Source organism: Saccopteryx leptura, chromosome 1 (assembly GCF_036850995.1).
Source record: "Saccopteryx leptura isolate mSacLep1 chromosome 1, mSacLep1_pri_phased_curated, whole genome shotgun sequence".
NCBI lineage: Eukaryota > Metazoa > Chordata > Mammalia > Chiroptera > Emballonuridae > Saccopteryx > Saccopteryx leptura.
This window is the reverse complement of record NC_089503.1, coordinates 61,606,784-61,619,411: the sequence shown is the minus strand read 5'-3', so window position 1 is coordinate 61,619,411 and position 12,628 is coordinate 61,606,784. Positions and strand designations below refer to the sequence as shown.

The 12,628-nt window shown below is 35.9% G+C and overlaps 1 protein-coding gene across 8 annotated transcripts in view; it reads right to left on the bottom strand.

Moving 5' to 3' along the window:
• The window catches only part of EMSY (EMSY transcriptional repressor, BRCA2 interacting), a 110,291-nt gene that overhangs the window by 71,188 nt on the left and 26,475 nt on the right, over positions 1-12,628 (bottom strand). For all 8 annotated transcript variants that reach the window (XM_066368890.1, XM_066368834.1, XM_066368852.1 and 5 more), the window contains 2 exons: positions 5,428-5,704; positions 798-1,052 (listed from right to left, as the gene is read on the bottom strand). In XM_066368890.1, coding sequence (XP_066224987.1) covers positions 798-1,052; positions 5,428-5,704 — 532 coding nt within the window. The remainder of the gene's footprint in view (positions 1-797; positions 1,053-5,427; positions 5,705-12,628) is intronic.

The following is a 12,628-nucleotide window of genomic DNA, read 5'->3' as shown; positions in this document are numbered from 1 at the left end:
ATGGGCAGAGCATCGCCCCCTAGTGAACTTGCCTGGTGGATCTCAGTGAGGACACAGGCAGGAGTCTGTCTCTGCCTCCCTTCTGCTCACTCAATTAAAAAAAAAAAAGAATCAATCAATGAATGCATAAATAAGTGGAATATGATTCAATGTTTCTCTCTCACTAAAAATCATCTTTTTAAAAAATTTTTTTAAAGATATTAACTATGTTAAGAGGCTTTTTAATTTCCCTGTGACTCAGCCTCCATTCTACCTGCCTTTCTATTTAATACTTTTATGATTTGATAACTTAACAGAAATTGACTCCTGCCTCTGAGTTCCCACTGTGCTGGATGGAGATGCTTTCAATAAACTGCTAAATTATTAAACCACAAACCACAGTGTCCTATAATCTTTGCACCTCTTCTGCTCATGACAATTTTATTTCATATGTATAAATACAAACTGCCCTCTAACATAAGACTCCCTTGAGTAATTTTACTACTACTCCTTCCTATAACCCCAAAGGCCCTCAGAAGACAATTCTAAAATCTGGGTTTATTTCCTCAGCTTCATCTCTATTAGGATTTCATTTGGGGGCTGTGGGGGGCTCTTTCTATTATGTAAACTGCCTTTTATTCCCAAGCTCCAGTTCTCTCTATATAGGTATTTCTTCTAACAGGAGGGTCAAAAATTTTAGAATTTAAAAATCTGATGCTTGAGGAAACTATATCTGGAAGTAAATCCATATATGTTAGCAGCCTTCAGAGAGCTGGTGATCGGAGAATTACCATATGTTATAAACATTTCCCAGTTACCTGACTCCTGTTTGATTTGAATGGTAGGCTTGATGCCAGGTGGCAAAGGAGACTGTTGAGGCTGTTGCGGATGAGATACTGATGACGTCTGGGCCACTTGCTGCTGTGTCTGTTGCTGCACTTGGTGTAACTGTTGCTTAGGAGACTGTTGATGCTGTTTAGGAAACTGTGCAAGAATCTGAGTTGGGGCACCCACTAAGCTTTTGGGGGAAGGAAGTCTGGTTGTTGCCATTTTGATTGCTGATGTAGATACACCTGCAAAAGAGTGAGGGAAAAGAAAATTCAATAGTAAAGCATAATTAAAGTTACTTTTGGTTATTGTAGTAGATAACAGAGACTAAGTAAATCAATAGAAGCAGTAATTTATTAAGCACCTAGTAAGTGTCATATATAATGTGTGGAATTTTACATATTTGATATCTAATCACTAAATTCTGTAAGGGAGACATCACCCCCCCAAAAAAAACCCCGATTTTCCCTGATGAAGATCTAACACAAAAGAAAGTATCAAGCATGTCTCTAAATAGATTTTCTGTTAGAAAATATAGGTTCTCAATGTAATATAAGAACAAAGTAAACTAAGTTTTGAATCTTATTTCTCACACATTTTTTCAAAAATGACTTTTTAGGTTCTTGGAAGCCAATTAAACATGGCATAAAATAAAATAATTCACACTGGAACATTCATCTTTTGAACTATTTAGCATGCAAAGTAGCTTTTCTGTATCTCATTTCCAATAATCTATAAATTAAAGTCTTTTCTTGAGAAATCTAACTGGGTCATTAAACAATCATATGAAAAGTTTAAGTGAGCATACTCAATGTATCCACAGCAAAGCATTTGTGATGAAAAAGGTTGTAAGACATTTCTTTTCAGTGCAATACTTGTATTAGCAAGCATGTATAGGTAAGGAGTACTAATAACTTCCACTAAAGATTTATGTGTATGAGAGAAATTCTTGCCTCGCCAAGATTTTTCCTCAATAATCTTATAATTCATTACCTTACTGCTACAAGACTCTTCCCCCTCTACCAACTGCCCTTCCAAGAATAACCAGATGTAGATACATTAGCTCTACAACAGCCTGCCCTTAATCTACAACAAACGCAGACACAGAATGCATTTGCCTGCCAGGTACCCACATAGGAGCTGCCACAGAAGCTCTGAGGTTGGGATCATACCTATAGTCTGTACATTACCACTGCCACTAAACTTTACCTTACAAAAAAGTCCTTAATTTCTTAGCCCTTGTAATACCTAAATTAAATATCTTAAACAGAGACTCAAAATAATCATACAATTTCCTTTAGTATCTATATTCAGATATTTTTACATCTCTTATACTCTACTGGATTCCAGTGAACTTATGAGAAATCTCTTGGAGATATCTTGTCCAGGTGCCCTATAACTACTTAAGGCTCAAATAGATACAGGATGTAAGAAGTAAAGAAGAAAACAGGTATGTTTTAAGTTCCCAAGAGCATCGAAGGTACCTGGAGAAAATTAAGAATGAAAAACAGAAGCATGGAATACAGTGGTCCCTTGCCTATCGCGGGGATTGGATTCCAAACCCCCACCCCCACCCCGTGAAAGGCAAAATCCGCAAAGTAGCGACCTTATATTTAATTATTTATATATATTTTAAGGCTTTATAAACCCTCCCCACACTCTTATGAACCCTTCCCATACTATTATTAACCTTTCCCACACTATTCTGCTTATTTTACTGCAAAGATAATTAAAATAATAAATATATAAAAATAGCTACTACGTACTGCAAAATACTGCGATATAGCAAAAAATACATGATACAAAATTAGATATATACAATTTAAAAATCCGTGCCTGACCAGGTGGTGGTGCAGAGGATAGATCGTCAGACTGGGATGTGGAGGACCCAGGTTCAAAACCCCGAGGTCGCTGGCTTGAGCCCGGGCTCATCTGGTTTGAGCAAGGCTCACCAGCTTAAGCCCAAGGCCACTGGCTTGAGCAAAGGGTCACTCACTCTTCTGGTTCCCCCCTACCTGCTGTCGAGGCACATATGAGAAAGCAATCAATGAACAACTAAGGAGATACAGTGAAGAATTGATGCTTCTCATCTCTCTCCCTTCCTGCCTGTCTGTCCCTCTATCTCTCTCTTCTGTCGCAAAACAAAACAAAAAATCCGTGATACAGTGAGACCACGAAAAGTGAACCACAATATGGCGAGGGATGACTGTATTCATTTTCTCTAAAGACATTTCATTAGCAACCAAGAATACTCCTCTTATCTCAAGTAATAATTTAGAAGAACAATAACCTTTCTAAAATAGTAAAACTTCAGCAAACAACTTCAATGAATGATAGTTTTGATATGGGGATCAGTAAGGTGAGGAGACAGGTGGCCTTTCCTTTTCTCACCTTCAAATTTTTAAACAATAAATTTAGATCATGTTTGCAACCAGCATTTTAAACAGACTTTCTATATAAAAATTATTTCTATTTTTAATAACTATGTAGAGTTCCTTGGGTCATGACAGTCTTGACATATGACATTTTGAGTTTATGATGCTCACTCCCATAAAAACTTTAAAAAATTGAGACATGAGTGTTTTGGCTTACGCCATTAGCGCTGTACTTACAGACCACATGGGCAAACTAGTTTGGTTGCGTGCGGAGGAAGAATACGCCAAAACATGGCATATGAGTGAGAGGGTTGGCATCCCCCAGTACGCTTACCTACACCATTTTGGACTGTTAAAAGTGCAAGTGTTCCATTTGTGTTAGGCTAGGGTGTGTTTCAACTTACACCAAAATTTGGGTTATGTCACTGCTGTAGGAACAGAACTGTGTCATAACCCGAGGACCCCTTGTAATATAGTTTATTGCTGCACAAATAGAAAATCTGGAATGGTTTTAAAATAATTAAAGTAACAAATAAAAGAAAGTTCAAGCCTGCTATTTCCTGTTTTTAATTGGGACATTAAATGGGTATTAGAGCCAGATAATGACAGATGCTCTCACATTCTACCATTAGGGCTCTAAAAAAAATACCACATCCCATCTATAGTATGTAACTTCTTCCTTACTAACACAATTATACAAAACAAACTAAACATAATTAAAGCAATTATGAAAAAGTTTTCCTATTCAGTTGCTTGCATTTGCTACTAGTTCATAAACTAAGATATTTCCAAGTCTCAGTCTATCTTGAGCTATTCTTTGTTCAAGTAAATTCAATGAAAACTAATATTAAGTACTGTTCCACATTGTCTCTATGCTCCCTTTGATAGACTATATATACCATGGGTATGAATTCTTTATAATAAATACTTCCCTCTGATCCCTATCCCCAACAATGCAAAAAGAACATTTCTGACAATGTGCTATATGCCTTCATGTAGGAGGAACACAAAAACAAAGAAGACATCTAAACTAATTTAAGCTAATAAAGGACTGAGATTTCCACATTTCCTTTCCTCTGCTATAAAGAAGCAATGTGGATATCCTGGGTTCAATTCCTGGTCAGGGCACACAAGAGAAGTGGCCATCTGTTTCTCCACCCCTCCTCCTTCTCTTTCTCTCTTCCTTTTCCTCCCACAGCTCAAATGGCTTGAGAGAGTTGGCCTCGGGCACTGAGAATGGCTCCATGGCCTCCGCCTCAGACACTAAAAAATGGCTCCAGTTGCAACAGAGCAACAGCCCCAGATAGGCAGAGCATCGCCCCCTAGTGGGCTCACCAGGTGGATCCCGGTCCAGTCACAGGAGTCTGTCTCTCTGCCTCCCCTCCTCTCACTAGAATAAAATAAAGAAAAAAGCAAATGGCATGTCCTTAAAATGACCCTCTTCACCCTACTTCTCATCATTGAATAACTTACTTTGAAGAGGTTATATACTTGATTTCTCTTCTGAAGAACTTATAGTAAAATAATTTCAAATACCTCATAAAAAAATCTCATTATAGCCTGACCAGGCGGTGGTGCAGTGGATATAGCACTGTACTGGGATGGAGAGGACCCAAGTTTGAAACCCTGAGGTCGCTGGCTTGAGTGCAGGTTCATCTGGCTCGTGGGATCACTGGCTTGAGCATGGAATCATAGAAATGACCCCATGGTCACTAGATTGAACCCAGAGGTCGCTGACTTGAGCAAGGGGTCACTCACTCTGCTGTAGCCCCCTCACCTCTCCACCTCCGGCCAAGGCACATGAGAAAGCAATCAATGAACAACTAAGGAGCTGCAACAAAGAACTGATGCTTCTCACCTCTCTCCCTTCCTGTCTGTCTGTCCCTATCTGTCTCTTTCTCTGTCTCTGTCATACACACACACACACAAAAAAAAAATTCCCACTATACTAAAGATATTTGTTTACACCTTTAAATTTGTTGTGACAAGATTTAACCTACATTTCATGAATGTTAATTGCCTATGTGACTAGATACTATATATGTGAATAAAATGTAAGCATATTAATATAAGAAAACTGAATAACCTACTATCTCAATACTCTCAAACTGAGAGAAGGAGAGTGGTAATCTGTGACAAAACAGGAGGGACCTCCAGACCCAAAGCATAAAAACACTCCCACAGAGTTTTCCTCAAAATTCCCATATACCATAGGGACAGAATTACATGTCGAATCACCACTCACCTTGTGCTACTGTTGACATAACAACAGATGGTGTGGAAGATACCACAGCTGTAACTGCAACTGTATTAGGAATAGGTGATGGTGTAGAACTGCTGCTACCACTGCTGTTGCTACTGACCAGAGAGGATTGTGAAGCAGTTATAACCACTGGTGGCTTCTGGGTTGTGGAAGCAATTACTGATGTTGGTACAAGCTTAGTGACTGCTGCATAGTTATGGGATTTGGAGAGAATGTTGGGCACGAAGGTTGAGCTTGGTGATGTGGTCACTATAATAACCTAAGAAAGGAAAAAATAAGTTATTTTCATATACCTACTATATTACTAATGTACCTAGACTCAAAGTTAGTTACATATAATTCAAACTAGCTTATGAAACATAAACCAATCGAGAGAAATATACACCTAAAAATATTTAAATGAAAATTTTTTACCAACCAAGTATTTTAAAAGACAACATTAATGCCGCTCAAGACATAGCGAAGTAAGTATTTTAATATATACTGCTTTGAGAATATATACTGGCATAATCTTTCTAGAAAGTTATTTGAACATTCATTTATAAATATTTGTTGAGCATCTACTATGTGCCAGGCATGATTCTAGATGCTGGGAAAAGTAGAATGAACAAAAAGAAAGTTTGTTCATTCACAGAACTACATCCTACTAGGGCAGTGGTTCTCAAACTTTTTGAAGTTGGGGCGCATTTAAAATCCTACAAATAATTGTAGGCGCACTATATGCAAATTTCTGAGAAATATTTTATAATAATTAAGTCAAATATTAAAGAAAAAATATATAAAGTCCAAGCGTGCTTTTATGGTAATTAAACAAAATAAATACGACAAAATTAAATTTATTCTGACATTAAAAAACATTTTTATGTTACATTTTTTGTTATGCTTTTTAGAATTTGTAAAAAAGAGGGGTTAAAAAATAAAAAAACAACCAGAAAGTTATCTTTTTATATATATAGATACATTCTTAGTAAGATTTAGTAAATTTGGCAGGTCCTGGCGCAAATGTGTTAAGTTTTTTCATTCTTGTGTTTATGAGAAACATGAGCCTGATGTGTCCTAGCGATTTCTTCAAAGTTTGGGCATATATTTGAAAGGCAAACTCTCATTTCCTCATCAATACATTGAAGAATTCCTCTCTTCTTATTCTTAATTGTGTTGAGTGCAGAAAATCCCCACCATACACATCATCTTAACTTTATACCAAACAAAGGATAGAAGAAATTTGCCTCCAGTCTCTCTGGGAACATGGGGGGTAGTGTAAACAATCCAGCACCACAGCTTAACAACCTTTTGCAACCTAATCAGGCAAGTGCGGTGGGGGTTGGGCAGATTTACAGCCAATTCCCCACACATCTGTCCCCCAAAATCTAAATTCCAAAAACCCTGTTGGATTTTTGGTCCCCAACAGGCACATATTTCTCTGGAATACCATAGGGTGCACCTGGAAATCTTCTAGGGCGCACACTTTGAGAACCACTGTACTAGGGGGAGAGTAACAATAAACAAAAAAAGTAAACACATGTCATATTGGAAAAGACAAAGCAGGGTAAAACATAGCGATAATGGGAGTGTTTTATGACTTTTTATACAATATTTAATGATCTCCGATAAGGTGACAACTGAGCAAAAAAGCAACCATGGGAGTGAACCATGTTGCTACCTGAAGGAAAAGCATCCAATGGCACAGGCAGTATTAAACACAATGGCCCTTAGGCAGAAGCTTGGTATATTAAAGAAATTTCAAGGACCTTATAAACAGGACTGGAATATAAGGTAAAGAGTAGTAGCCAAAAAGTCAGAAAAGTAATGGAGGATTAGATGATGTAGGATCATGTTGATAATATGTACCCTAGATCTAATATGATGAAAATGGCACTTTATTTCTGTGGTCTTCCTTCTGAAAATCTATAACCCTCATCTAATCATGAAAAAACATTAGACAAATTCCAATAGTGGGGCAACCTACAAAATACTTGACTAGTACTCCTCAAAACTGGCATGGTCATCAAACATAAAGGAAGTCTGAGAACCTTTCACAGCCAAGAAGAGCCTAAGAGATATAAGTAAATGGAATATGGTATACCGGAACAGATAATGACAGTAGGTTAAAAACTTAAAAAAAAAAAAAAGCTTGCTTGACCAGGTGGTAGCACAGTAGATAGAGCATCAGACAGGGACACAAAGGATCCAGGTTCAAAACCCCAAGGTTGCCAGTTTGAGCACAGGCTCACCAGCCTGAGCACAGGGTCGCTGGCTTGAGTGTGGGATCATAGACATGACCCCATGGTCTCTGGCTTGAGCCCAAAGGTTGCTGGCCTGAATCCCAAGGTCACTGGCTTGAGTCCAAGGTCACTGGCTCGAGCAAGGGGTCACTTGCTCTGCTGTAGCCCCCCGATCAAGGCACATATGAGAAAGCAATCAATGAACAACTAAGGTGCAACAACAAAGAACTGATGTTTCTCATATCTCTCCCTTCCTGCCTATCTATCCCTATCTGTCCCCTCTCTTGTCCCTCTGTCTCTCTCGCAAAAAAAAAAAAAAAAAAAAAAAAACACAAGAAAAAAAACTAAAAAGAAAATCTGAATAAATCATGGAGTCCAGTTGATATGAATTCATCAATATTGTTTCATTAACTATAATAAGCATACCATAATAATATAAAGTGTTAAAAATAATTGAAACAATGTAAGGTATGAGAACTCTCCATACTCTTGTCTCAAGTGTTCTCTAAATATAAAACTGTTCAAAAAATAGTTTTTTTTAATTATTCTGTTAGATAAAGTATGGTAGAGCAGAGACTGTAGAAACATAGAAACATGGAAACAAATTAGGAGGCTCCTGCAATAAACAAAGCAGAAATCATGGTGACTAAAATGTTTGTGGTAGAAGAAACAAAAAGTGAACAGATTTCAAATATATTTAAAGATAAAACCAACGGGATTTGCTCACAGGTTGATACAGAGAACAGAGGAGGGGAGAGGTAGGAATGAGACTTCAAGTTTAGCCAGTAGGGCTAAAAAACTACAAATGTCATAGAAACAAAGCATTTCAAAGAGAACAGGATGGAACAAAGGTCCTAAGGTGGGAATCAGCTCATTGTACTTAAAAACAGAAAGCAAACCAGTATAGCAAAAACATATAGAGCAAGGAGGGGATATAAAAGCAAGTAAAGGCCAGATCAAATTTGTAAGCCAGAGTAAAGAATTTCAATTTTCACTAAGTATAACGGGAAGCCATGGGCTGATTTTAAGTAGGGAAACAACAAAATCTGATTTTGATTTTAAAAGATCACTCTAGCTGCTATGTGATAATAGGCAAGAGTGGAGGCAGTAAAACTGATAAAGAAGCTATTACAACAGACCAAGCAATAGTAGAGGCTGCTTGGACTGGGGTATTAGCAGAAATAGCGAGAAATAAACAATTTCAGATTATTTTGAAAGGCAGTCAATAGAACTTGATGTATGAAAATGGCAGCGTTAAGAAAAAGAGACAAGGACTAGATTAGCTCCTAGAGCTAATATGCATTGGCTTATTTAAATCCCCCAACAATCCTATAATGCAGGTAATAATATTATCCCTAACAGATGAGAACACAAAAATCATTTACAAATCTGTAGTATCACAGTTTTAATCTGGGTGAATATAATGGTGGTACATATAGTAATACCCAAAACAAAGCAGACTGACATTTTCTTCTTTCACCAAAATTTTTTGTATCAAGAGCACATTGTTTTGAAAAAAATCCAAAGAATTTAAGGAAGAAATTCTTTTTCATTTTATATCAGTCCTAAAAAAGGCCTGAAATTAAATCGGTCAGTCAAAATTTACTGAGTATGTCTTTACTCAGTACTTACATCTCAAAGGTTTGACTATATCATTGTTATATGTATTCCAAGTGTTACAAAGCATTAGTACATGTCTATCACTTTAAAAAGTTTAATTATTTGAGGAGTCAAGAGAGATGGACAAGTCTTAACTGTCAAACAATTATAGAGTTGACCAGCATACTTCTATATAGACTCGATCAGCAAATACCTATATAGTATTATTACAAAAACAACTATCAGCCAACATATAAACTGAGAAGAAGTAGACCAATACAGTAAAAAGACCAAAATTCGAGTCAAAAGAACCAGAGCTTACTCCTGCCTCTGCCACTGGTCACTGACAAATGGCAAGCCCCTGGACATGTTTCAAATTTCTGGGCTCTAACTTTAATCTATAAAATAGGGATAATAACACTACCCTGCAAATAATTACAAGAATTAAATGAGAGAATGATGTGAAGCATCTAGCATACTGCTAGGCACACAGTAGGTGGTGAATATTTGACAATCAACAAATGGTACTTATTAGTAGCTTACTATTACTACTTAATAAATGTTAAAAGGATATCAGTAAAGGTGTTATACAACAAATCTATCTGAAAATATATTTTAATGTACTCTATTTTTATTTCATTAAAAAATTTTAGATACCTTTTTCCAAGATTCTGATACCCCTGAGAATCCAAAGAACTCCCACAGCTAATACCACAGCCAAACTAATTAAAATAACAATGGCAATTAGATTTCACATTTGCTAATTCTGGACTAAAAGCAGTAGCCTTCTGGAGCACAGTTTTTATGAGAACTCTGCGGCATGGGTGAGAATTTGCCAAGGCTTGGCAAGAAAGTATGACACAGTTAATTAGCAGTGTCTGTCATGGGCAAGGGAAGAGGAAGCATCACATTTGCATCAATTTGCAATTTCAGAACTGGAGAAAGCATGTAGACTTCTAACACTGAGACATCAAAATTTCAGCAAAATAAATCTAGAGTCTTTAAGACTATGTTTTAGGTTATAGATGCAAAGATAAAACGTTTTTTGAAATTTCAGTCTGCAAGTTGATTTTTGATCTGAAAAGGGTTTATTTGAAATTAGAGGTCCACCTTGAAGAAAATTTCCTTGTGCTTTAAAGTTACTTATAAATCAGGGAAAATAAAGGGATCTTGAAACCAAGTGAACCAAACAGTGTTTATTCAGGCCATAATTCAAATTATTGACCTTCTAGTACTCACAAAAACTCCTTAAGAGTGCTGAGACTTGCACCCTAAGGATAAAATGAAAAATATCAATCAAGCACATGAAAGCATAAAGCTATATCCTGTTGCTTTGTTTATATAAGTGCTACACCAATGTTATACTTAAAATGATGGCACCACATTAACATAGGTGGAAATTTGTCTACCCTGAAAATATATGAATTTGAATCAAGTCCACAAAATCATAAATATTTTAGAGTAAAAGTCACTTTTCTTAAAATAATTTTTAAGTTGTCTTATATAGAATTTTTGAGAAACCCAAGCTGAATGTAATAATGTCAACAGCCTTACAAAGATGTCAAAAAAATTACAACTCTGCAGCAAAAGGAAAACAAAAAACAAACAAAAACCCCAGAGGAAAAAAAAAAACAAAAAAAAACCCCAGAGAACATCTATTAGTCCTATCCATACTCAGCTTGTCCAAGAAATAATAAAACTAATGGCAATGAGTATACATGAAGTAAAAGAGTAGTTCTGCACCTGGAACACAGTAGATAATAAACATTCATGAAGGAATAGGTCTTATTTTTAACACAATTTGTCTTAAACATTTATTTTTTAAACACAGTAGGATAAAACCAAGGTTCTGAGTCTGAAATCTCATGGTATGGCTCATGTACAACTATGGAGATAAATATTTCCTCCTATAAGCATCACAAATGTAACAACCTCTACTATCCATTCTCACTTAACAGGTCAGAAGGAAAAAAAAAACCCAAAAATATGGTAAAATCACGAAATTAAAAAAAAAAAGTTCAGCAACTTCACTTGTAAGTGAACTGCCATCTACTCCAAGTATCTTTATATAGGTCTACCAAAGAAGATTGAAAAATTAGTAATATTAGGTGACATTTACTGAGAATTCGGCATATGCACTATGTAAAGCACTTTCCCTGAATCATCTCATCTAATTATTCCGGTAACTCTAGGCACTAAGTACTGTCATTAGCCATTTTGTATAAGCAAACTGAGGCTGGAGAAAGGTGGCAGAGCCAGTATTAAAATCAAATCTATATTCAGTCATTCATTCACTCACTCACTCACTCACTCACTCACCAAATATTAACTAATACCTATTACATTCCAGGCACTATTCTGAGCACAAAAGAATACAGTGATGAATAAGATGAAGTCTCTATCCATGGTAACTTCCACTCTAATAGTAAATAAACAAATATGTACTATAATGCCAACTAGATATAAGGATAACAAATAAAAATAAAACAGAGTAAGGGAATAGGAAGACATGGATGGGAAGTGGGTGCTCTTTTAGCTAAAACTTTTTTCACACTATTTCTCAAAAGCCAAATTTAAAAAGTAAATAATAAGGGGAGGGGGGGAAATTACTAATAAAACAATATCCAGTAAAGAAGGCAGTAAAAAAATTACAATATAATCACTTAAAAACTCACATAATTTATATAGTATGTGATGTTACATAATATAGGGCTAGCCTAGAAGGCAATAGCTATAATGTAATATGTAAAAAGTGATATTCAGAAAGATTACCTTGGAGTCATCAAATACAAATGCAAAAATTATGTTCACTATAACATTTAAGAAGTCATCAAAAATAATCGATTTCTATATATTAAGAGGTAAGCTTCAGCTAATTGATCAGTTTAGATTTTTGGAACAGCTCAATCCAACAGTGAGAATAAATAAACCACTGCTTTCCACAAAATAACCACAAGGAAAAGAAGCTAACTTCTTTTGAGTATATATATTATGTTGTACTTTAAATTATCAAATCTCATTTAATCCTCACTATACCTTGTAAGATTAGCATTATTCTCAACTCATGGGTAAAAAGATTTAGAAAGGCTAATTTATCTTAGGTCAGATTAGAAGAGCTGGGGTTCCAACCCAGCCCTCTTTAACTAAAAAAAGTCTTATTTGATTCTAACACTATACCATAATGTCTCATTTCAAGACTGAAAATAGAATTGTATTCAACAGATCAACTCATTATAATTTCTGGTTTATTAAGAAAATAACTTTTTATCTAATGACATCTTTCTAGGAAACTAAAGAAGGTTCTTTAAATAAAGTTATCATGAATCTGAAGATTCAAGCTGTGGAAGACCACACATTGAACA